A 25,454-nucleotide genomic window follows, 5' to 3' on the forward strand; every position below is an offset into this window, starting at 1 on the left:
CTAGAGGGCGCAACATAATCGCCTAATCATTCATCCGTGGCTCTTATTCTGAAATCAAAAACACCTCTGCATCATTTTTCCGTCGTTTAGCCTTAAATCCACCAGCGCAATTATCATTCACTAGTGATCCTTTAAAGGACGATCATGTTTTATTCACAACCACACATCCAGGTGATTTGTACCATGATCAGAAAAACTCTCATGTCTGAGGTGCAATCAATCACAGATTAAAAAAAAAAAAGAAGAAAGAAAACACACACATCCATTTATTTGTTTTAAATTTATTAAAGATTTAAATGATGGTTATACAGATACATATTAAGGTTAATTGGTGAGAGAACTGAGTTATGCATGATAAAACCTCAGCGCTCTGAATGTTGTGTAGTGGAAAAATACTGAAAAATGTCGTAGACGGGTTATAAAACAACCGGCTCCTGAGACCGGATGAAACACAAAACAGCAACAAGTCATACACAGATAATTTGTGAATTTGTCTTGCATCTGCAAAGTATTTGCTGCAAGTAAATTTATCTAGGAACCACTTTTTGACACCCTTGAACATTTTTTGTTCTTTCATGTATTCTTCCAAATCACGCCCCATTAGATCGATTTTACTCGCGACCTCTTAAATGTTTGCGCTATTGCTCACATCAAGCTATGATGCACTTTATATTTAAGTGTTTTTTTATTTGCTTTTTTGTTTTGGTTGTTCAATTTTAGACATGTCGCATGACATACACAGCTTGTTAAACATTGTGCATCTCTTTGCAGCCGCATATTGTTTCTCAGAGTTAAGTTTGTATCTTAGGTTGGTAAAAAATACATATATATTTCTGTCATTTACATACTTTTTGTCTGTTATTTTGATTTACACTTAGACATATCGTTTTTGTTTTGTTGTTTAATTAATCACACTATTCTGGAAATAATTATCAGTCATCTTATTTTTATGAACTACAGACACATGAAGTCCTTAACAGCCAGCATCCTGTCCTCCTGCAGCCCCATGCAAGCTTCCTACACCGGGCAGCTGTGTGAAGAAGCTGACATGTCTTTGATAGCTGAATCCAGATCCAAATCCTTCAGTTGGATTTTGATCTTCTCCAGGCAGCCTCTCAGGAAATTGGAGCCAACCATATCTTTAACGCCACCTGAGGAGTGAAAAATGGAAAGAACGCATTACAGTTGACTTCTGTTAATTGTTTTGTTTTTCCTCCTTTCCTGGCTTCAACGTCACCAACTCGCAGTTTGTCTTACTCTGTTCTCTCTTTATGAAGAGTGAAACAGGGTTTTAAGAATGTGAGGAAATAAAAGCACACACCTAGAAGACCTCCAATGGCGAGACGCCCCTCTCTCAGCTCCGTCAGATATTCGGGGGCACTCAACGGATCATAAGAAACTATCTCTGTATTTGCTTCATCTAAAAATTTAACCACTTCCACCGCTTTCTCAAAAAAAGTAATCCTCAGCTGCTTCACAGCGTTTGTCAGAATGTGTTTTTGCTTCCTGATAGTGAAATGAATCTCCTGCAACCCAGAAACAGAGACACAGAAATCCATTTTTTTTTTTTTTTTTACATACAAATATATTCAGAAATCACTGAGAAATATATTCACGCACATTCGTGTTATTATTGGCTTCCACGATTGCCAGCAGCTCTCCTTGTGAGGACATCATGCTCAGAATGGTGCCCTCCATCTGAGTGAAGTCTCCCCAAAATTCAACTCTGAAGCCAAGATCTTTGATCGTTTGGAAAACTACAAACAAGCGGGGGAAAAAAATAAAAAATAAAAATCACACTTCAAACACAATCGCCACTGAAACGCTCTCGGAGTTGTCAGCACATATTTCCACCTAACATCTGGTGTTGAGCGCAAATACCCCAGACTAAGCTGAGCATGTCAGCACACGAGTGGGTGTTTAAGCTCATCTGCATCTTATATAATTCAGTGCGGCGTCACCACCTGAGGTGTTGAAAACGGTGAATCCTTCGCCAGCGAAAAAGCTGCCGGGTTGGATGTTCTGGTGGCAGAGCCAGAGCTCGTCGGCGTCCGCCTCCCAGGGCATGCTGAGGTTTAACCAGTGGCCTTCGCGCACGCAGCCGTCCATCTGTGGCTCAAACTGTAAATAAACAGTCAACAGGGCCTTCAGAGGAACGCGGGCGCCTTTGTCACAGTACGACAAACTTCAGTAAAAACTTCAGAGATAAAAAAAACCTCCACATGGTTTTCATTTTTAGCTTACTCTGAAAAGTCTGCGTTTATATTTCATCCCCTTTATTCTACAGCCCTTAAAGAAAATGAAATGCAAACACTTCAGAAGTCATCTAGTAGTAAGTAGACTCCATCGGCGTGTAATTTAATCTCGGCATAAATCCTGAATGTTCTGTGAAAACCTCAGAGGTTTTTCACAGAACACTGCTGAGCAAACAGACCAAAATCATGGAGACCAAAGAGCAGACAGGTCAGAGAGAAAGTTCTGGGGAAACTTAAATACACTTTGGTTTTTAAAAAAAAAAAAAAAAAAAAAACATCCCAAGGCTCGAACAGCTCACTGTTTAATCTACGATCCAACAAGTGAAATAGTTTTTATATTGATCTTATGTTATAAACCAAATTTCTAGACAAAATGTTGTTTTGTTTTAAGTGTTTTTAAGCGAGTATCATCAAAATTACAGGAAATAAAGGCTTGAAATTTTTCACTGTGAGTGTAATGAATCCACGTATTATATGAGTTTTAATTCCTCAGATGAGTGTGGAAAATATTGACCATTTCTGCAATATTGCATTGTACCTGTAACGTCATTTGGATGGTTTCCACTACGCTTACTAATGTGTTAGAATAGCCAAAGTCCAGACCTACATTAAAATGAAAATCTGTTACATTGCTTCCCTTGCAAAAGGGAATTAACAAAAACTTCAGTCTCTACATGTTTAAAGCTGGAAGAAACATGACCCAAAGGACCAGTGGATGTAGTTGTAACAAAAGCCAACTCTACAAAATATTGACCCAAAGGGGGATGAATACAAATTCAGGCAACAGTTTGCAGAATGCACTCATCTTCAAACTCCAAAACATTTGGAAAACACTGTTTAATAGTAAAAAAAACTTAAGAAATGTGCAGGAATCTTTTTATGACTGCTTGTGAGGACCCTACTGTTTAGGCTTAAATGTTAAATAAGTCCAACTAGTAATTCCAGTAAAAAAACAAAACAAAAAACAAACAAACAACCCATGACCAGGTGAAATAAGTTTTTTTGACTAGTGAATAGTTTCAAGGCAATAAATATAAACTACCTCAACGATCAACTTGTCCTTGCTGGTCAGGATCCCACCGAGGGCCAGTCGAAGTTGCCCGGAAATGACCTCCTTTGTCTGTCTGGAGTGCATTCCCACCACCAGTCCAGGCAGGCCGTCCACCTCCAGAATGACAAACTTTCCCCGGTTGCTCACGTCCAACTTCGAAGGAAGAGAAAGTCACGAACTGATCCCAAGAACGAACATCTTACCGGAAACTCACCGTGTGCCACTTCCCGTCGTTGAGCTTCGGACCCCCTGTCACGCTGACTTGCACGTCTTCTTTGCTGATCTGCATTAGGGGGAACCCTTCTTTCAGGGACAAAACAAACCAGTCCTCTCCATTTTTGGTGTCTCCGTAGAAAATCACTCCTTCGGGGTCGAAGGTCCGGAACTGAAAGGTGGACTTGATGCTGCGCGATGCGGACAAAGGAGAAACACGGGTGCCTAATTCAAACGTCATGGTTGCGTTTAAGAGGGAAGTGTTTTTTTTGTTTTTTTTTTTAAAATTTCCTCGTAATGCCGCGACAAAGTCCTGCTCACCTGCGGATCTCGGTGAGGTTGGCCGTGGTGCGGATCAGCGGACTCCAGGGGTTTCTCTCCTGGCCGAGGTAGATGATTGAATCCCCAGATACCTTTTTCTGGAGGGCACAGGCATCGGGACGATAAGACTCTCGGCTCAATTAACACTAATGCATTCGCTCTGTTTCTGCACCGTGAATGTTCATTGTGCTTTCCAATCAGATATGTTGATCGATTAGAGGTTAAAAGCCCGTCGATCAAACCGAAAACATAATTACGCCGTAACAAAAGACGTAAGGGCAAATTCGTAATAATGCCCCGTAATACGGTGCCGAATCAATGTTGATGCCATTTATACACACAGGTGAAGCTGAAATAGTGAAACTCAACAACAACCAAAAATAATCATTTGATTAATTGCTTCAAATAGAAATATTTGCATAAAAATATTTGGAGATTGGATTTATTAAATGATTTATTCTTGGTGTCGGTAAGTTAAAATGTTGTTAAGATTTAAAATGTGTTGGCCTCTTTTGGAAAAAGGGAATTGTGTTTGGAAGACATAACTACTTTTCCAAACTGATGATTATTATCATGATGCTACTTTCAAATTTAAAAGTCTTTCTATCTATGTGCATCTACCTACCTCTCTGTATTTCAGCTAATATTATTTGGCCTAGGTTTAGTAACAAAAAAACAAGAAAAAAACGAAGGTTCAGCCCCTCAATGGACCTCCTGAACCCATTGACTTGTCTCCAAGTCAATGGGTTCATGAGGTGACCCCTAACCTCATGACTGTTAAGGGGTTTTAAAATCAAGTACAAACATGCACACTTAAGCTAGTCAAAAATCTCTACATTTGCACCAAAAACAAATGTCATAAAATATCCTGATAATTTTTTCCCTGACATTTTTTGATGTAACTTGAACAAGATGCCTTTTTTGAGTGCACTGTTGACCAAAGTCCTAAGTCCAAACAAATGTCTGACTCACTTTAGCTGGCCCACGATGAGTAAAGTATTATAGGCCCATGTTTTGACCATCAAACTTTAATTTTAACTTTCAATTTAAATCTACGAGCTTTTATCCAACTCAGCGGAGAGTAAAACTAACACACACTTGCAAACAGATTTAAAGACATCATTCTCCCACCAAACCTTGGACACACATAATCCTCAAACGACAGTGTTACATACTTTACCGTTCCCCTGCCCATCAACTGTCCATCCCATGAGGCAGACAGCTAAGAGCAATCCAGCTGCCACTGCTTTCCAAAACACGGCCATCCTTCTGCCTCCCAGTCCTCCCAGCACGCACTCTCTAAAGCCCCAGGGTGGTCTTGGCACTCTGAGCTTTCTCGTGGGATAAATAGCAGCGAGATTGCCACAGTGTGTGTGTGAGTGTGTGAGCGGAGCGTAGGTGAGTGTTGGCACACTGTCACGGGGTCCAGAGGGCAAACGGAGAGCGGTCAGCGCAGGCGATCGATTCTCTGGAGGAAGAGCTCCGGCCGTGACTAGTGGTAGTTTAAAGGTTGGTGGGTGGGAATAATGCAGCTCACAGTATAAAAAAAAAAAAAAAAATCAAAGCTGTTCAAATAAGATAGTTATGTTGGTATTCCTGATAAGACAATGGAGCAAAACCCACATTTAGATTAGTATTATATATTTTAAAAAAAACAACAAAAAGTGTTGAATTCAGGGAGATTAAAGGAACTGAAACGAGCCTCCAACTACCATCCGGGGTCAGCGACCTCAGTGCGACCACTGGTGTGTGTTTACCCATGCCGCAGGAACCTGATGCACCCGTCTCTGGCTCCTGATTTCGTCTGTGTGCATGCGAGACTTGAAGCCACAAGGCTCTGCTGTCTCCTTTGCTGGATTCCCCTCGATACCATCTCCTTCCAGGAAGCCTGTGATAACTGGAAAGTACTGGGAAAAGAGCAACTGACACACAAGCAGCCTCAATCTGCTACTCAGCTGCTGAGGATTAGGAGCTGATCTGAAAATGTCAAATCAAAGCTGAACAGGAAATTCTTCCTCCTCTTGGTTGTTTTTATAGCGTAACGCCATTTGACTGATCCGACGTTGATAAAAGTGACGGAAGGTGACGACGTTGGTGTAAATGACACCTTTATTGATTGTCACGCCGCTGTGCAGCTTTTATAAAAATAAGACCTGAAATGCACCAGAAATCGAACATATTCGTTTTCCTCTGTCATTTCGCTGCATCACTACCAACATCTGCATCAATAGCATTTCTCAAAGTAGTCGCTGTAAACTGTAAAAGCTGGGTGACAACCTGCAAAAGCAAGCCACTCGCTCAAAACGGATAACTGATTCCTTTAAAGCAAGTATTTATGTCAATGAAAGCGTCTTCATCATCAGAATAAAAAGCCCTGTCGCCATGGTTACTAATGAGGCTGTCGGATGGCTTTGCCATGTTGTCGTTGTGAAAGTTCACTCAGTTTTCCAACACAAAAAATATCAGATATTGGTGACTTTACCTAAAAATGCCCATGAAAGCACTGCACGGTGTTTGCACAGCCATTTGAAAGTTATGCTAAGTTAAACATTACTATATTTAGAGAGGTCACTGAGTACAGTAAGTATAAACTCAGTGGTTATACTTTACAATTCTTTTACAGTTCTACCGTCGCTTTGGTGAATTTCTCAGATCGTCCTCCGTGTTTGCAAAGCAGTGAGAGCATTTCTCAAAACAATTTGTAGAAACATCAAAATACCATAAACTATCTGCAAAAGTCAGGATTTGATTCAAAATCCTTACATTGTCTCTAAAATGTAAATAAACGTGTCAGTGAACATGTCAGCGCCTCAGAACGATCAAACGGGTGAAATGAAAGCGCAGTCTCTCAAAATGAATACAATTTTATTGGAGGGACATCTCAAATTGAAAGATTTTGCTGCTGTTAATCAGCTTTGAAGGTTTCTCTTTCATAATGAGATGGTTCTGATAATGAAGTGGGCGGAGCTTGGCTTGGGTTGCTAGGAGAGGGAGCGGGGCCCATCAATGGTGACTTCATAAACGAGAGGTTTTTGAAACGACTCGTTTTCCAGACACCAAAAATACATGAACTTATTAACGCTTAACCTAAAAGCAGAAAAGACCCAAATAGACGTACAAAACATTTCTAATCAATAAAAACTACTGGCATGTTCTTCCATCTTTCCCATTTTGAAGAGCGGCTAAGAGAAACAGACTTCTGTGACATGTTTTATTTGAACTCCTGGGAAACATAAAGTTCCTAAATACTCTGGCTAACTTAAAAAAAAGAAACTAGAAAGAAATGCAACAAAATGTTAAGAGGTGCCATAAAAAAGAAATACATCTTAATATAGCGGTGAATTGGTGTACCTACAAATAATATTTGGACTTTTTAAAAAATGTTTTTATAGATTGTACCAGTACAATTAAAATGTTATTTATTTCCCAGTTTTTTTTTATTATTACACATCTTACCAGGACTGCTAATATTTGCAGTGATCACCCCATAATAAAAAAAATCCAAATTAATCATTAGAAAACTCCGAGGTCAAACGACAAAGTTGTAATCTAGCACTTACTGGCAGAAAATCTTGCGTAAGCCGTTAAAAAAAAACAACAAAAAAAACAAGTCCAGACGAGCTCTTTTTATTGGGTCATCAGGTTAATACTTTATTTTGTTTGATTGCAGCAAAGAGAAAGGAAAGGGAGACAGAAAACAAGGGGAGGAGGGAGGAAGGACAAGAAGAATGTCAGAAAAAGGAGACTACAGACTTTGGGAGAGCTGTGGCTACAAGCCTTTGTATCAAATCTAAAGACAAAGTCGTCAGGCAACATTAAAACATCTTTTAAAAATAACATTAACATATTCTGTGGGCTCTATATGGCACAGTATTACCCTAGACATGTACATGATATTGAAACAGTTTAGCCACACTCCTACATCTATGAACAGCTTCATAGCAGTAAAAGCCATGAACTCTATCTCCAAACCGTATGAAGGAAACTCTCGTTTACCGTTTGAATTTCTTATGCCATAACAAGGCACCTTAGCAGTTGAAATCTGGCAGATCCACGTCTTACTATAGATAGTTATTTAAATATCAAAGCGGAGGCACATTCATTTGAACTAAAACGTACAGTAAATAGTTGTATATTACCACCAGATTCCAGTCCAGTCACCACGATACGTCAATTTTGCATGCTTTTGGTCTGTTTGATAACCATGATGGCAAACTATGGCATAAGAAATGGGCCAAAAAACACAAACGTGTCCATCTATAGGAATGGCTTGAGACAGTGTACTGGAGACAACAAGGCTTTTTATTATTAATTTAGTTCATTTTTTCCTTTTTCTTTCTTTTTTTTTTTTTTTTTTTTTTTACAATGAAACTTAACTCACAGAAGACTCCAAAAGAAAAGATCATAATAATAATAATAAAAAAAAAACAGAAACAGGTGGCCGATAAACTGCCAAGGGATACGCTGCTCAGGCAGATTTATTTTGGTTTTTCGTATTTGCACAGTCACACACTCTCGCAAACTCATAAACAAAACAAAACAAAAAAAGGCTTGTAACCACACCGGAGGGGATCTGTGGTGCTCCCCTGCAGTCGGCCACATTGTGTTATTTAACACCTTTAGTCGGAACCAACAGAGGCATACGTGCACACACACACACACCGAAGTACGTGCAGTTCGTTTAGAGGAGGTGCAGCGAGCTAGAATGTGCGCAAAGACAGAGGTGGGGCTATGGAAAAAAAAAAGAAAACAAAAACAAAAAAGCTTCTAAAATAAAGGGGCTATTTTTCTTCTGCAGCCTAAAGTTTGACAGCGATATGGAAGATTAACAGAAATCCAGAAAACAAGGAGTAAAAAAACAAAAAAGAAAACATAAAGAAAACCTGTGCACACAAAGCCAATTTGCTGAGGATATAAACAGTTAGGAAGCGAGTGTTGCTCATGCTTTGTGGATAACGAACCCAAGTTTACTGACATGTTCCTAGGACTACTGTATAATATGCATACCAGACGTTATACGGTTCTTCAACAGGTTACTTGTGTCAAAACAAAGGGGAAAAAAAAGAAAAAGGAACTGAAACCAACTCTACCATTAATGCAGCTGTACTTCATTAACCTCGTGACTAAATTTACATTCATGTTTTTAAGTTTACTCCCCTTCTCCTACCCCCCCACCCTCTCTTCCCCTCCGTTCACTGAAGCCACTTCCATCTGGTAAGAGGGCTAAACAACAAAAACAACATAGTTTAACAAAAACCAACACACTGAGAACTTTACACGTAACAAAAAGGCCCCAGCAGGGCGTCGGGAGGGTCTTGGCCCATCCCTTTGGCTGCTAAGCTCAGCCTTTTCCTACCTCTTAGTAAATGACACAGGACACAGATCAGACCTTTTCCCAATCTACCCCTCGGTATTAAGGGTTTGTGTTTTTTCATTTTTTATTCCCCAGCATCATTTCTCGTTGGATCCTTCTGATTCAGAGCCCAACAGTTTTGTTCCCATATATAATCGTCTTCCTATAAAGAAATAAGACAATACCCTAAATCCTTCCTGGTTGTGAAGATTGGGCCTTTTCCTCTCTCAAGTAAGAGGGAAAAAAAACAACAACAAAAAAACTACACAATACAAAGGCGGACTGGTCTTTATTCTTTTCCTTTTTAATACCTATTTCAAAGAAATGAGATGAAAAATGGAAGTGCAATGGTCTACCAGCCTTTAATTATTCTTTTTTTTTTTTTTTTTTTTACCCAGTGGCCAGCTACATTTCCAAAGCAGCTACATATGTCTCCTTTAAGTGACCACTACTTGTCTATTTTGTGCACATAAAATATAACCTATTGTAAATGCTATACAGATCCTACAGTGCCAACTTGTCACAAAGTCATCAGGTTTGTTGACACCTAAAAGGACTGATCAGGACTTTTTTTTTAACGAGGTTCTCCTAAAACGATATGAGCACTTTTTGTATCTTATGGAGCAGATAACTCTCTCACTGTCGTCATCTAGTATTAATCCAGATTAGTTTGTCCCAAAGGCCAACGCTAATGGCTAGATCTACAGTCTCAGAAACGCGATCGCGGTTTTTGTGAGGACTATTAATCTGTAAATGATCGTCACATCTGCATTTGGCGATTGGCAACAGAGAAGACGATGATTATTTACACAGGAAGTGTAGGTAGGAGAAAGCTCACCACCAATTCTCTTCCTGTGTGAAACATGTTCCAAGAACTAAAGCGTTTCCAGTCAAAGTAAATTGTTTGCAATTTCGGAAAGTGCCAAATTACAGATGTCTACGCTGCCCTACTTTTCTATTTTGTAGCACCGACGTCGCACAATCTCCATTTTGCACGTATCCTACCAGAAGCTGTGAATAATAAAACAATGCAAGATGTGACAAAAGCATGAAATGTACAGCATTTTCCCCTTAAAGAGAGTGATTTGTTCACCCTTGAGTGGAGCCCTTTTACAGGCATCAGTGGCAGCTCCGCTCGCCTTCAAGCCCGTCATGTAAAAGCAGCTTAATTCGTGCGCATGACTGGTACTGGTAATTGCTGCGTCTGGTTTTTGTTGGTGTGTAAATATTGGGAATGAACTGAGCGAAAAGGACAAAAGTGAAAAACGGAGAAGGATGATACTTTTAAGACACTTTTTCTGCTCCGGTTAAAGTGAACGGTTACGATACAGAGAGCTAAAAAAAAACAAAAACAGAATCAGTAAGAAGCACTGAAATGTTACACTTTTTAAGTAAGAAGCAGATGATTGTCGAAAGCATAAAAATTACTTTTAAAACGTCACTGAAGCTCATGAAGCGCTTAGCCAAACCAAATTTACCTCAACTCCCCGTTAATGAAGGGCCTAATAAAAGTTGACGCATTTTGTTTTAGTTCTTATTGTTAATAAATAACATTCCAGTTAATAGCGCCTACTTTTGTTTTATATGATTTAAGCTGAGTACAATTTGCTTTTATTTAGAAATTGACTCAATAAAAAAGGGAACATTTTGACAAAAGCTGTTCACTTTTCTGATATGCAAAAATAGCAAAGAGAGCGACATTAAACTAGATCAATAGATCAATAATCCCTACTTGATAATTCAGAGTAATAATCAAGTAGTTAGACCTGGAAAAATGAGATCCCTGAAAGGTTTAAAGAGTCACAGAGATAAAGATTAATAATAAAAAAAAGAGTTTGCATAATGCATAATGCTGTCATTATTTAAACCAAAGTTCTTATAAGACAGAAAAATCTCCTCCGCCTTGGCCGCTCTACAAATTACTGTGTTATCTTCAGATTCTGGGTTCAGATAATCTTCATTTTAACAAGATGCAGATACCTCGAGAGATATCTAACGCCGATAAGATATTAAGTGCTCATAAGATTTTAACAGAGTCCCATTTGAAAAAAAAAAATCCCAAACTATCTCTTCAGGAAGCTCAGACGATCTGACACTGTCATCCACTCCCATCCAGCCATAATCTTGACTTCCTAACGATTTGGATATGAGGAGTCGCCTCCAGAAGCACTTCTACACACTGACCTACAGGAGCTATTCCAACAAGAGTGGGAATGCTGCGAGAATCTCACATGGAATGGTCTAGATTCACTCATCCACAAGTACTCGGAAATACACGCACACTCATACCTGCTTCAGCCAAACACCGCATGCACAAACTGCCCTACGTATATATGCATGTACGTGCTTGAATACAGCTTTCACGGACAGTATGACAGCAGGAGAACCCTGCGTTCTCACGCCCTCGTACAAAAATACACTCCGACTGTGTCGCTTCACGCCCTATCCGGACCCATACAACGCCTTCCCTGAAGATCCTCGTCGTGTGGCAAGTGTAAAGGGAAGTAGACTGGACTAATTCTCCAAGCAACAAACACCCTGTTCGCAGTTTGTATTTTTATATTATACATATAATAACGAGTCAGAGAGGAAAATGAATCAAGCTCCAGAACAACAACACACTACAAGAGAACAGGAGAGGGAGAGGAGCAGGAGTAAAAAAACCCACAAAAAACAAAAAGGTGGAGAAGCGATACGTCACTTTACCATCGGCCTCTCCACCCTGTTTCTTTACTCCGTCCCCGCCCCTTCGCGCAGACTTCTGTAATGCCTAGCTCTGATCTCTGCAGAATAAAGTGAGCCAGTCAGCACGGTGCCCCTTCCCCTCCCGGCCAGAGCAGACAAGGTTGTCCTGTTTGAGTTACGCTCCTTACAGTGCAGCTGTGTCCTACTGTTTGCTGCCGCTGCCATCTCGCTGCTTTTTGCCACTGCCGCCGCTGCTGTAGAGGCCAGGGTTCGCCACGAGCGGGTGAGGTGCTGCGCCCATGTAAGGTCCAGCAGTGGCTGCGTAGTTGAAGATGGTGGGGAGGAACGGCAGAGGCTCCACCTTGTCCCCTCCTGGCGCCATCATGTTCAGAGCCACGGGAAGCGCAGCCAAGTTGTAGGGGTAGGCTAATAGCTGCGGGCCGTAGAGCAGCTGGTAAGGGTCCGGGTAGAATGGCAGCTTGCCGAGGTCGCCCCCGTCGGGTACGATGACCTTCCCCAGCGGGCCAAAGGGCAGTGCTCCAGGAGGATAAGTGGACATGAGCAGGTTCTCCTCCTGCTTCTTAACAGATCTGTAGCTGTCTGGCACAATGAGGGGAAGGGGATAATCCTGGGTCGGGTAGTCAGCTGGGGTCGTGTCCCCCTGCTGTGAATCTCTGGAAGAGAAAGTGTCCTGATGGTCCGGCTCAGGCGGCTGGGAGGCTCTGGGAAGAAGCAGAGCGTGTGCAGAGGGGCGCTCAGCGGCACCAGCTGCTCCGGTGGGCAGCGTCAGCCTGTCAAGTCCTTGTGAACTTGAATGAACCTGCCGGCTCGCCTGAGCCTTCAGTCCAGTAGTTGAAGGGGGCCGGCAGGGGGACTTAGGAGTGTGCCTGCGCAAACAGGGTCCATTTATAGTGGTTTGGGTAGACATATGTTGGGGTGATGCTACAGGGCTCAAAGGCTCTTCTTTAGGGACAATGAGAACGTTTTGCTCCTGTGGAGAATGAGCAATCCTACAGATTTTCTCTTTCTCGATCTCCATGTTCCTCCTCCGTTCCCTCTGTCTCTCCAGCTCTAGCTCTGCCTCCCTTTGCCTTTCGATCTCCCTCTCCCGAGCTAAAATAGAGGACATGGTCAGGTCTTGTGCTTCGTCGGGAGAGGGACTCCGGGACAGGGACTGGACTCTGCGATCTCGGAGCAGAGGCGGTTCTTTGTAGCCTGTGTGTAGAATTGTACTGGTTCCACTCTGCCGCTCTCTGTCGATAATGACCCCATCCCGTCTTGCGAATCCCCCTTCAGAGTTGGGAGCTGTTGTCATGGAAACAGGAGGAGCAGCAGTGGTTATTCTGGTCTGTGATGTCATGGGCACATTCGGAGAGGTGTTGTTGGAAGTCACAAAATGCAAAGGGCTGGCTTTTCTGTGGATCTGACTGTCCAGGCTTTTCTTAATTGGCATGCGGTAGTCGAGACAGTCAGGCCCGTTCATGACGAGCACACTCTGGAGTGACGAGGGCGCGGCAGGCGGGACCTCAGGTTTGGCGGGCGTGAGATTAACGGGACTTCCCGATGGAGGGTCTGCGGTTTGTGGTACGGGCTCTTTCTCTGGAGCAGGAAGTGCAAGCTGTGTCGGTTCAGGTCCTTCACTCGAGTTTGATTTCAGGCGTTTGCTTGTAATGTCACTTGGATGGTCGTCGTGCCGCTGTGATGCCAAACAGTCACCGCCGCTTGGTAGCTCTGGAGGTGAATAGCTGATAACTGAAACAGAAAGAGCACTGGGAGTCTGTCCTTTATCAATCTCTGGATCTGTGCAAAGAGGTTCAGTGACGCTTTTGGGGGGTGTTGCTTCTGAGTTGTTATCTTCTTTGTCTCTTTCTGGAGAACTACTTAAGTCGTGACGTCGGATATGGCGAGTTAGCGCCGACGACGTTTTGCACACCTTGTGGCACTGCGGACAGGTGTGTCTCGATAGGGCTCTTCTGCTTAGACGACTTGGACTGGAATTGCTGCCTCCTAGTCCAAGCGGTCCCCCTTTATCGTCGTCGAACTTTGAGATTTCAGGCATGGATTTGATCCCGACGCCTGCCGCTTGCTCACCACATTTAGTGGTCACAGAGGACGCTTCAGTGGGTTTAGGATGCTGGGTTTTCTGGTGGTCTTCCAACTTTTCCCTTGAGGGGAAAGTGGCCCGACAGAAGAGGCATACAAACTCCAGCAGATGGCTGAGCTCGTGTTTGTCTCGCTTCCTGGGGCTTGAGAACCAGCGGCCACATGTGCCACACTCTGCTGCATTCCCATTAGTCCAAGGCCTCCTCTTTATTCCTGTGGGAGCCACTGAGGTAGACAGAGGGGGCTTTGGAGAGCACACAGGGGGGGTGGAAACCTCATGACAGGGCTCTTTAACCTGTTCCTCTACATCCTGTTTTTTCTCCTTTAAAGGGGAAGAGAGATTATCCTTCTTTCTTTCCTCTTTAACGTCCTTGTTAGGTTTAGACGGTTTCTCAGCCTCCTCAGTTGTCCTGTCCTCCTCCTCATCTTGTGATTTCTCCGTTTGTTTATTCAGAAGCCTCTTCAGCCTCTCTGCCCTCCTCTTGAGTCGGATGGAGCGCTTGTACTTGAGTTTCCGTTGCCAGTTCTTCACTCTCTGTAGATGTGCCTGGGCCTTTTTCTTAGGCTTGTAGGAGTAGTAAGGTCGCCATAAATTATCCTCCATGTCATTGTCACTGTCCTGCTCCCGCACACCCTTACGAAAGAAGTACTCCCTCACCTGATCGGGGGACTTGGACCTTTTGTTCCGGCTTTCTTGCTCCTCCACCTCCTCCTCGTCTTCTCCCGCTTCCTTGTCCCCGTCTTCTTCCAGGCTGGCTCTGCTTAGCGGGCGGTGTTTGTGGTGGTGGTGGTGTGAGTGGGTTTGCCGTGGCTCCTTAAAGGATGACGTTTCACTGCGTTTGATTTTCGGAGGAGAAATGCTCTTGTCTCTTTTAAGGTCTGTCTCTGAGATGCTGCGCTTCACTATGGCCTCCTCGCCGATGCGCACAGTTATCTGACACAGTGGCCCTGATTCTTTGGCCTGTGAGCCTCCAGATGCTGACGCCTCCTTTGGGGCCGCGTTTGCACTCTTATTGTGGGACTTGCGGGGTTTGTGAAATGCTCTGCCTATCTCAGTGTCGTGTCTGCCTTTTGAGCACTCGTCTGTTGTGTCTGAACTGTCTCTGGACCTCTTTCTGTGATTATCTGTGCTATCCCTTTGCTTTTTGATGGCTTTAGGACTGCCTTTTGTTAAAATCTGACTGCTACCTGTTTCGGGGGACGGGCTCGTTACTGGGCTTTTCTCGCTTCCAGAAGTAACCTGATTGCTGTGAACAATGACTGAGGATGACACAGCTGCTCCGTGAACTATAACAGAGGGTTTCGTGTGTCCATATGTTATAACAGAGGGCATCCCTGCTTCTGTGCCTCGACCTGCTTTAAAGGTTTTGAGTTTACTGCTACTGGATATTTTGAAACTGCCTCTCTGCTGCTCTAACTCCAGGGCCTCGCTTTCGTCTGTCCTAATTTGGGGCTCAAGCGCAAGCTCAGAGAGGTCTCTGTGCTCAGCAGCAAGAGAGATCGGGAAGCCATCAGGGAAAGCATCTGGGTCGGGCTTTAGACTCTGAGGGGGGGCTCTTGCAATGATGCTCTGCAGGTCCCCGGGGCCCAAAGCGCAGCCAAGGCCAGTCATGGAGAGGGAGGGGGCATCAGCTGGTGGAAGTAGAAGGCCATTATGTAAGCTGTCACTATAGGTCTTGTAGGGTCTCTTCTGGGAGCGCATGGGGAGAAGGCGGTAGAGCTTGAGGGCGTTTGCTTTCTGTTTATAACCCCCGTTAGCCGTCTTTTCACTGGAGATCAGGCTCGGATTAATCCCATGAATCGTCTTCTGGTGTGTCTTGAGGTTGTAGTAGGTGGCGAAGGCGTCCCAGCAGAAGATGCACTGGTAGCGGCGCTCTCCCGTGTGCCACACCTCGTGCTTCGTGCGGTACTCAGCCAGGGCGAAGACCTTGTCGCAGTAGTGGCAGGGGTATTTACGCCGCCACGAGTGAACGTTGGAATGACGCTTCAGGCTGGACAGGGTCATGTAGGAACGTTCGCACACTGAACAGAAGTAGATGACGTTGCCGTCCACCACCTTCACAAAATGGTTCTCATCACCTGCCAGCAGCTCCGTGGCTGCTGCGTCACCAGCCTGGATACGCGCCAGGAGGCTCCGCACTTTCTTCCCGGGCCGTCCTTTGCTGATGTCCGTCTGTCCCACAATCACTCCCCCTTCCACTCTCACCTCACCGTCCTCCAGCGGCTCCTCCTTTGGCTGCACAGTCAGGGACGGAGGGCGCAGGCCTGGCACCCTGCAGGAGCCCTCGTGGGATTGCAGTCTCTTGCTGTGGATGAAGACTTTGCCACAGTAGCGGCAGCTCAGGGCGCGGCTGCCACGATGCAGCCGCATGTGGACCGTGAGGGAGGAGGCTGAGCTGAACAGCCGGTGGCACACGCCACAAATCAACTCCGGCTTCATGCTGTCGGGAGGGGGGTAGGAGGACGGGTGGGGGGGTGCGGTAAGACCTTCGGAAGGTGGGGGAGGCGGCGGAGGCAAGGGAGGAGGGAGGTGGATGGTTGGCGGATGAAGACTTGGTCTGTGGGGACTCCCTGTTTTTCCGACTGGCCTCCCTGTCAGTTTCTCTCTCCTCTCTGCATCCACGCCTCTCTGATAGGCCGACGTGCCCAGACTGAAAAGGATCTGGGCCGTCTGAGAGGGCGAGGCCGTTCCGTTGGCCACTCTGTGCCTTTCATCCCACCCGTCTCCACTGAAACAGCCTCCTAAAGATCCACTGGAAGCTCTTGGGGGTGACCTGTGAATCTGAGAGTCTGAACTGAGTTTGGAGCACTTAAGAGGTGGCGGGGATTTCAGGTCCTTCCTGATGAACGAGGCCATGGGCGAGGAGGAGGAGGAAGGCGAGGAGGACGGAGAGCTGTCGTGTCTTGGGGGCTTAAAGGGTCTGTGCTTTACATCCGTGGTGGCGTCCAGCTTCCACAGCGACCCCTTGTCTGAGCTCTTGGAGGACAGGCGCCGCCGGTGGGGGGAAGGTGAGGATGAGGAAGAGCTGTGACAGTGGTCCGGTGACGTCAGCGACGTTGGGAGTGGCGCGGCGCTAAGCGGGAAGCTGAGGGTGATTTTTGCATTTTTAGGTCCCTCACCCATGTCCTCCAGCTTGTCGTCCAGTGTGGCCTCTACGCGATATCCGAGTCGTTTCCCCTTCATGTTCAGCTGCTCGGCTTCCTCTTCCTCCTCTTCCACAGACTGAGAGACCACACCAAGACTGTGGGCAGGTTTAATTAGTGGTTCGGTCTTGCTCCCACTGTACAAACTGACAGGTGAATGTTGAGCTGGGTGACGGGTGCCGAGGGTCACCAACGGTGGAGGTGGGGAAGACAAAGGTGACAGCTGCCGACTTTGGTGGAGGGCAGTGTCCTTCGCAGCGGCGTATGAGGAGTTGCAGAGGGGAGCGAGGCCTGGAGCCAGACGTTGTTCTCTCAGATGTGGCTGAGTAAGACCCGCATGGGGGGGGTCCCATACCTTCGCACTGGACACCATGACCAGTCCCCGAAATCTGAAAAAGAAAATCCCAAAGAAAAACTAATATTAAAATAAATAAACCAAATTTTGCATCAGCAAGAAGCATAACAATGAAGATAGCTCATTTTCTGTTACAAAATTTACAACATTCACATCAAAATTTCCCAATTCATAAAACAACAAATTAGGCAAAAAAAAAAAAAAGAAAAAAAGGGTCAATTTCATATTGCTGATCTAGACTATCGTAATTTGTAAAAAAAAATGTTCTGCAGTATTATCCACACTAAATCTAGATGCAATTTTGTAAAAAAGAAAGTTAAACTTTCATCAGTGTTTTATCAGTGCTCACAATATTAGTATCTCACAGGACTGTTTGAAATGCAGTAGTTGTTTTGTATGCTAATGTAATAGTCAACCTGCTGGAAGCAGTTTTTCCCCCACCTGCCACAAATTAAAGTGACCAAGATGCTAAAGGTCACAGAGGGTGCTCAAAACACCCTCTGTGTGGAAAAGAGAGGAGGGAGGATTTAAAATCTGGGAAAAATGTTTTCATACTGCCTTCTCGCCTCACCCATTATTATACATATATCTTCAATTATATTTGTTCGGACTTGGAAAACAATCGAATCAAATTGCATACTTTTTTTTTTTTTTACTCCAGACTTTTTAAGGCTACGTAAAAAAAAAAAAGAAAAGAAAAGCCATACAAAATCGAGTCTTTTACACAAGCAGTCCCGACCCCGATGAAGCTTTTTTTTTTTTTTGGAAGGCAAACAAAATGGTCCATGAATACTGAACTCCAACTGCTCAGCCGGGATTGGTGAGTGAAAAGAGGCAGAGGGGTAGGGGGAAGGAATGAATGTGCGGCGGCGCTGGTTTAGATTTCAGCGTGCCAAAGCCAAGCTTTCAGAAACGCATTCCAGAGATCCATCTTTCTCGGGCTGTGACACAACATTCCCTGTGCCTAATTGGAAGACGGTTAGATTTAATCAAGATTCCCCCAGAATAGTACGCCGACTTAGATCTGGGACATTAACGTTCATAAAAATAGCTCCGCTCCCTGTTTGTTTAAACACATTTCTTGTTAGCAGTTGCTTAATTGTGCTAGGCATGATTCTAAGCATTGATTTGCCAAGGTGGGGACAGCTAGTATTTTCTAAATCTACACTAGTCTGCTATGATCTCCTTTCTCATCCAAACGCTGTGCTGGTGGAAACAGTTTTAGCTGCCATTCCCCGCAAAAAATGAAGCTGCAGACACACACAGAAGACATGTCCGTCTGCTATTGTTGTTTGGAAAAGGGTGCATACTTCTGGGTGAGCAGATCGGGGGAGAAAACAGAGAAAATAAGGCCCATAATGATGCGACTGGAATAAAAATCCACAGTCATGCTTTTCTGCCTTCATTTTGAAGCAGCCAAGCTGCCAGGAAGGCAGGCCGCTGTAAAATTCCACAGGCAGCCCTGAACAGGCAGAAACTAGGTCAGCACTGTTATTGCAGAGGAGAGAGGAGAGAGCGAGAGAGAGAGAGCGAGAGAGAGAGAGAGAGAGAGAGAGAGCGAGCGCCGAGCTGTGGGGAGAGACAGGGTGAGGATGAGGGAGAGCGCAATGGTGACAGAAAGAGAAGGAGCCGAGGGTTAGCGAGAGAACAGGAGACCCGGGGCACTGAAACAGGAACAGTCAGACTCGGCACTCGCCGTCAGACAGACAGGAGCCCAGGCGAATGCTGCACATGCTCCCTCCATGCACAGAAACTTACACAAGTATTTATGTGCCTTGAACTTTGCTACGTGCTCTCAGACAAACTCCACTGCTAGTTTTTGTGGGATAGAACAAAACAGAGAATCACAGTGACGTGGATTTATGTATTTTTGTTTTTCCTAATAAAACTCTTTGCCACTTCTATCTGTTAAATCTGACAAGCGTGGCGTCAATTCGTATTCAGTTTTCTGACTCATTGCACGTACGTCGTGCTGCTGTGACCGTTGCAAGCATTTGGGGGGGAGGGTGTGTCTCTGCCAGCTCTGGACATCTAGACTCTGATAACGTTGCTCCTTCCACTTTGCAGAACAGCTTAAGGTCAGTCCGATTGGATGAACGGATTCTGCGTTATAGACACAATCAGTGCAAATCAGAGGAAGGCCGGAGGTTCCCCACTGCGCAAACAACAAAACCAGGACTTTGACGCAAACAAGTGAGTCGTTTTGTTCTTATTATTTATAAAAGCTAGCATTCATGTTATGTTATCTTAGGTAAAGGAAAACTTTTTAAAGTTGGACTGGAAATGTAAGGAGAAGCGTTGTTGACGATACTTTTAAAAAATGCACTTCCAAGTAAAGTGAATATTGGCCAGAATGATTGTTATTTGTAGGTTGAGGCACTTTGTGGGAGAAATGAATCTAATTTATTGTCAATGCCCTAAAATGATTGCCTCAGACATTTTTTTCCTAAAGTGACTTTGGCAAAAATAAATAAATAAAAAAAAATAAGAAATTAAACAAATGAAATAAAATTCCCTTTTGTCACTGACTGACTGTGGCTATTATTTTAGAAAGGTGGCAATAAGACTCACAAGACACTATGCATTTATGCATCTAAAACTGTAACAAGAAAGCCACTGAACCAGCAACCCAAACATTATGGAACGTTTACAAAATATTATTAATTATAATTTTTTATAGATATAAATTATAAATTACTCTGTATCTCCATTGCCAAGTTTGTTCAATAAATGTTGCTAAGACAAAAGTCTCTTCATTAAATAGCCAACTTAACTTTTGGACAAGCAGAACAGGTCAGGGTTTTTCTGCGGCATCTTGAAAAACTAATTATTTCTAAAATCACGACGCAAGGAAATATAAAATGAAACTCGTCCTCAACCACATTCACTTCGCATAAATGTTTTTCTTCCCACTTCAGTCGTCAGAGGCAGAAAACAAGTTCATAATTTAGCACCTTTGTCTCCTTTTCATATTTAAATGTACAAACATCTCCGTTTGCAACGCAAACTAAATCTAAATATAAATTCCTAAGAATAACCCGATCAGCTAAACATATGTTGTTTAGCTTTAATTAAATCGCAGGTTAGATTATTTCTATAAATATTATTTAAATCACAGAGGGAAAGAAAATTAGCAGCGTCTGCAGACCAAGAGTAACTATGAGCTCGATGCAAACTAAAAATCTTCTCGGTCAGTTTTTGTTCTGGCATGTGAACGAGACGATTCCACAACCCCAACATTTCTCATCTTTTATGTTTTAATCAAACAACCAATATCTCTCTCTTCAGCTTCATATAATGAAACAAATCTCCACAAGGCTGCAAAACTGCTCAAACATAAAACTTCTTTAAATTAAGACTAAAGACCCATTTACTTTTGATTTGCCTGCCATTAACAATAACTGTGAAATATATTAAATCTGGACTGGATTATGACTTTTCATTACTTCTCTTTGTTGTGCCAGTGTGATGTATCTTTTCTTTTCTTCTTTCTTTTGTTTGTTAATTGACTTTTGTTTTTCCACATGCGAAGCACTTTAAACTGAAATGTGAAATTTATTTATTGAGTTTTACATTCGTGCCTTTAAGATGCCTGTTTGACTTTGAACTGGACATGATTATGTGCGTGTGTGTGTGTGTGTGTGTGTGTGTGTGTGTGTGTGTGTGTGTGTGTGTGTGCGCGCGCGTGGGGGTGTGTGTGTGTGTGTGTGTGGTGTGTTCAGCGTTTAACATTGCACATAAAATGTTGCATGTTGAACCTTTCAGATCTTACAGCTTCTTTAAATGATGGTTTCTCATCCGGACAGATTTGTGCAGCAACTATTGGTGGTTCTATTGACAGACTCTCCTACTTTGAGCTGTGTATCTCTGCAGCTCCTCCAGAGTCACCAAAAACCTCTTGGCTGCGTCTCTGATTAATGCTCTCCTAACCGAGACAGTTAGTTCGCTGGACAGTCAAATCTTGGCAACTTGCAGATCACAGCAGAGTTGCAAAAAATGATTGAATTCTTTGGTATCAAATTTCACAATTGCGAAGCACCGCTTGGATGCAAAACCTGGTAAGCTGTTATATTTCACTTGCCAGGCATCGAAACTCTCCTGGACATGAATACATTAGCACGGTTTCTCATTGCGTTTATGCTCTGACCTCAAACAGACCTTTAGTATCAACGTGTTTCAGTTCAAGGACAGCGATTGGGTTATCGCAACAATAGAAAACAAAGACAAATGAAGGAATTGTTAAACAACAGCATCACAATTTCCTGTTTTGTTTTGTTTTTGTTATGTTTTTTTTTTTTTTTTACATTGTGCTGCCATAGTTTCCAGTTTCAGATGATGGATTCGACCCTGGGATGTTCAAAGCTTCGGATGTTGTTTTGTAACCTAACTCTGCCTTGAATCTCTCCACCAGTTCATCCAGAACCTGTCTGCCGTGTTCCTCTATCTTTGTTGAGCAACAAATCTCTGAAGAATTTACACAACGGCTGTTTTTATATGCCGATTAAATTGCAAACAGGTCACCGTTAGTGACGTCTGAGGGCAACGGGTTGCACCGGATTTCATTTAGGGGTGTCTGACAGAAAGGGAGCAGATCTTTTTAGGTTTACACTTGAAATTTTTATATTTTTTTGTCCTGTTCTATGACGTAAAAGCTCAATAATACAAAAAAAAAATTGAAAAAGGGGTTTGAATACTTTTGTGAGGCACTTAACCAACATGGTTCCACGTGGACAAGCCCTTTTTGTAAATGATATTCAAAACCAAAAGGTGAATCAGAGTGCAGCTCGACCTGCTGCTGGACACAGAAGTGGCGTCAACAAAGAGGAGCAGCAAAAACCAAAACAAACGGGCCTTTTAAAGCAATTTTTAAGCGCACAAACCAGTCCGTGTTTATTTAAGACCCGGGCCTAAAATAGCACAGACGCCCCGGTCCTGTTTGCCAGGCCTGCAGCCACATTTTGTCGCTCTGTTTTGATACAGGCCTTTATTGTCACTCAGATTTGCTGTGCAATAGACGTCGTGCAGGAAATCCCTTATGGCAAGCGCCAGCCTGCTACAAGTAGGCGGACTCGCTGCGAGACGGAGCTGATGCTAAAAATTTCACCATCTCATCTGATGGCTGTGGACAAGAAAATGCGTATGACGCCCCCTCTTTTTTTTCTCTCTCTCTCTCTCTCTCTCCCTTTATCTTCTTGTGACGCACGTAGTCGCTGTAGAGGCAGAGGCTGCACGACATGCCGTCTCGCTGCGAGAGGGAGCTTTTAGATGTGCTGACTTCACGGACGCACGCATAGAAATCTGAGCACAACATACAACTGCTCCAACCTCTGCTGAAAATAAGCGGGCACAAACATCCAGGAGCATTAATCCACCTATCCGCCACACGGACAAACCCGTAAATGCAACCAGGAGAACTCGGAAGCTATTTATATTTATGTTTATATTGATATATGAAGAAACAGAATGACTGCTGCCCTTGCTCCAGACCCCACTGCAACAGGATGTTCTGCACAGACAAACAAGGCGCCTGGTCTTTGAGAAGTTCATCTATTTCAGCTTGTGGTAGTGCAGAACCGCAGAGCGAGGGTAGAGGTGCTAAGATTTTGCAGGACAAAACACAAGCAAGACTCCTAGCACATCATGCAAAACACCTCAAGTTTATTATGACAGAGAGTCATCACCAGCAGCCAGAAAGATCACCGCCTCGTTGTCAGTTTTTTTTTTTTTTTTCCTATCTGACTGGCTGACAAACAAGTAAATTTTACCCAGTGTTGGAGAAATAAACGCCTCACAAATCCAGGTTTGCTTGTCTGGTTAATGAACGCCGAAAGCTTTATGATTGCACTACGGAAAGTGGGATTCAAGCAGCCTGTCACCAGGAACGTCCGCTCTCATCTTAACAGAACTTGCATAACAGAAGACCGGACGGCAGAGGAGCTTGGCTGCTACACCGACTCGAGGCCTTGAAACAGACGTTGAGCAATCTGCTTATTCCTCGCTGAAACTCGTACTTGTGTTGATAGACGAATAGCCGCTAGAATCCAGCAGCCACATCCCCCCCCCTCCCGCCCCACTTTCCTTCATGTTGGAAGGAAATCCTGCAAAGTTCAAACCACAAGCAACATAATTTTTTATTTTTTTTACTTCAAAGAGAAAATGCTGTTTAAATTGGAGTTAAGCTAGTAAATAGGACGACAATAGCACATGCAAGGATGTCTGGATTCATTAAAAAAAAAGTCAAAAAGTTCAACAGCCCTTTCAGTTTTTCGCTCTGCCTACGTTGGAAAATATTTTATCCAGTGAGTGGTTCAGACTTGCAGGGAAAAAAGTATGTCAAGGTTCAAATCAACTTTCATTCATAAAAAAAAATGCTGGAAAGAAACGCTGGATTCAAGCTTTTAAGACCTTTTTTTGCTCCAGCTGCAGTATGAGATGAACAATGTTTTATTTATTAAGAAACTATTAGCGGAAGCCCAACAATAAACTATCTTCGCTCATAAAGCAGCAGCTTTCAACATTAGCTTATAAAGCTTAAAGAAAAGAAGACTTGCGGCCCAGTGCGCGGTTTATAAAGCCGGTATTTGAGGAATTAAAACGCGAGTGTGAGCTGCCTGTTGACTCGCCGTCGTTACGTCTCACTGCCATCTTGTCTGGTGTGCTCTCTTTGTAAGCAGGGCCCGGAGACCGCCCTGCAGTGTCCATAAACTCTGTGACCTCCATGACTCTCTGAATGTGGGTGGATCACGGCAAATTATGGAAGACCACATTTAACTGTGCCAGAAATCATGACACCGCTCCGCTCCTAGGAGTCACCAAAGAAGTTTTTTTCCTGCTGCTTTCTTGGCAAAAGCCGCTGCCACGAGCGTTACGCCTCCACCAGGATGCTTCTCTGACCTTGTGGCAAACGTGTGAGTTTTCCAAGCGTTTAGGAACGCTGACGAGAACTAAACGGCATCGGGACGCTCGTCGGTGTGTCAGCAGAATGAGAGGACGCAGGTTTTCTGTGGGGTTCTTTTTTCTTTCTGCACAGAGCACAGGGTTGCCATCTTGCAAAATAACGACGAGGCACAATATCAGAGCAGTGCATTAACTTAGCGTGGGCGTCATGACACTGCAATCTTGCTCTGAATTCTCTGATGTAAAACCCACACTAGTGGGTGTCAGGCCCACCAAACACATACGCTGGCAACGGCGTTACCACGCTTCCTTGTGCTTCACTCAAGACGCCAAATTATGACGCTACTAAGGTAATAAACAACAACACGCTAAAAACAATCACGCTTTATCACTCATAACGGAAAGTCGGTACGTTCCTAATGTGCACCAGAAGAGCTCTTCAGGACTCTGGGAAGATCCTCCAGGCTGTGGCTTTTTAGCACCCTGATCAGGTGTGAAACGGAGCGCGTGACATCTTCTAAAAATGCACCTGAACCTGTTACACGATAAGCAGCCATCCAACATAGCACTGCAGAATGGAAACCTTAAAATTAGCTGGAAGAAAACATAGTTGAGATATGCTGAACTGTTAGGCCTGTCACGTTTTTTTTTTTTTTTGGCTTCAAATTAAATTTCTAATTGGCCAACTTAACTTTCTTAATTTTCCATATTTCTGCCACCGGCTAACTCAGCTTGCTTCATGCAGTAAAATAACGTTTTTTTTTTTCTGCTTGTAAAAGTTAGAAGATTCCTTTTGCTCTAAAATGTGAAAATGGAAATAAACGTTAGCTTAATCTCATTAAGTAAAACTTTTAAGTGCATATTTTTGCGGCTCTGGACCAACTTTACGTCGTAGCGGCGGGGGAATTGAAAAGGTTGCAGAACTTTTCAATTCAATCTGTCCCTTAGATTGCATTGGTATAACTGCTAAAGTTTATCTGCAGTGCAACCAGGGCAACCAGATCTCATGCAAGGCGTTCACATCGCTCTTCTCAGCAACAGACTGGCTAAGGTCTAGTAAATACTGACCTAAGCTGG

The 25,454-nt window shown here is 43.7% G+C and overlaps 2 protein-coding genes across 3 annotated transcripts in view; both read right to left on the minus strand.

Moving 5' to 3' along the window:
• Nucleotides 1–265: 265 nt before the first annotated feature.
• On the minus strand, nt 266–5,320 carry shbg (sex hormone-binding globulin). Its single transcript, XM_014989323.2, has 8 exons — nt 5,016–5,320; nt 3,841–3,938; nt 3,521–3,710; nt 3,298–3,459; nt 1,965–2,121; nt 1,621–1,757; nt 1,322–1,526; nt 266–1,151 (listed from the first exon to the last, which is right to left on the minus strand). The coding sequence occupies exons 1-8, from the start codon at nt 5,103–5,105 to the stop codon at nt 1,018–1,020; spliced, it is 1,173 nt and encodes a 390-aa protein (XP_014844809.2). The 5' UTR covers nt 5,106–5,320; the 3' UTR covers nt 266–1,017.
• A 2,144-nt stretch (nt 5,321–7,464) lies between these two features.
• zbtb4 (zinc finger and BTB domain containing 4) overlaps nt 7,465–25,454 on the minus strand; it is a 32,983-nt gene continuing 14,993 nt past the window's right edge. For both annotated transcript variants that reach the window (XM_014989322.2, XM_088015101.1), the window contains exon 2: nt 7,465–17,514. In XM_014989322.2, coding sequence (XP_014844808.2) covers nt 12,081–17,498 — 5,418 coding nt within the window. In that variant the 5' untranslated portion in view covers nt 17,499–17,514 and the 3' untranslated portion in view covers nt 7,465–12,080. The remainder of the gene's footprint in view (nt 17,515–25,454) is intronic.

The sequence above is a fragment of the Poecilia mexicana genome, unplaced genomic scaffold (genome assembly GCF_051168715.1).
Source record: "Poecilia mexicana isolate PSO_F unplaced genomic scaffold, ASM5116871v1 scaffold_18, whole genome shotgun sequence".
In the NCBI taxonomy this organism is placed as follows: domain Eukaryota; kingdom Metazoa; phylum Chordata; class Actinopteri; order Cyprinodontiformes; family Poeciliidae; genus Poecilia; species Poecilia mexicana.

Coding starts and splice junctions, on each gene's coding strand:
- shbg (XM_014989323.2), bottom strand. CDS start 5,105: ATGGCCGTGTTTTGGAAAGCAGTGGCAGCTGGATTGCTCTTAGCTGTC. Junction 3,939..5,015: donor ATGGGCAGGGGAACGGTAAA/GTATGTAACACT, acceptor TGTGCCCTCCAG/AAAAAGGTATCTGGGGATTC. Junction 1,758..1,964: donor CACCGTTTTCAACACCTCAG/GTGGTGACGCCG, acceptor GCTTGTTTGTAG/TTTTCCAAACGATCAAAGAT.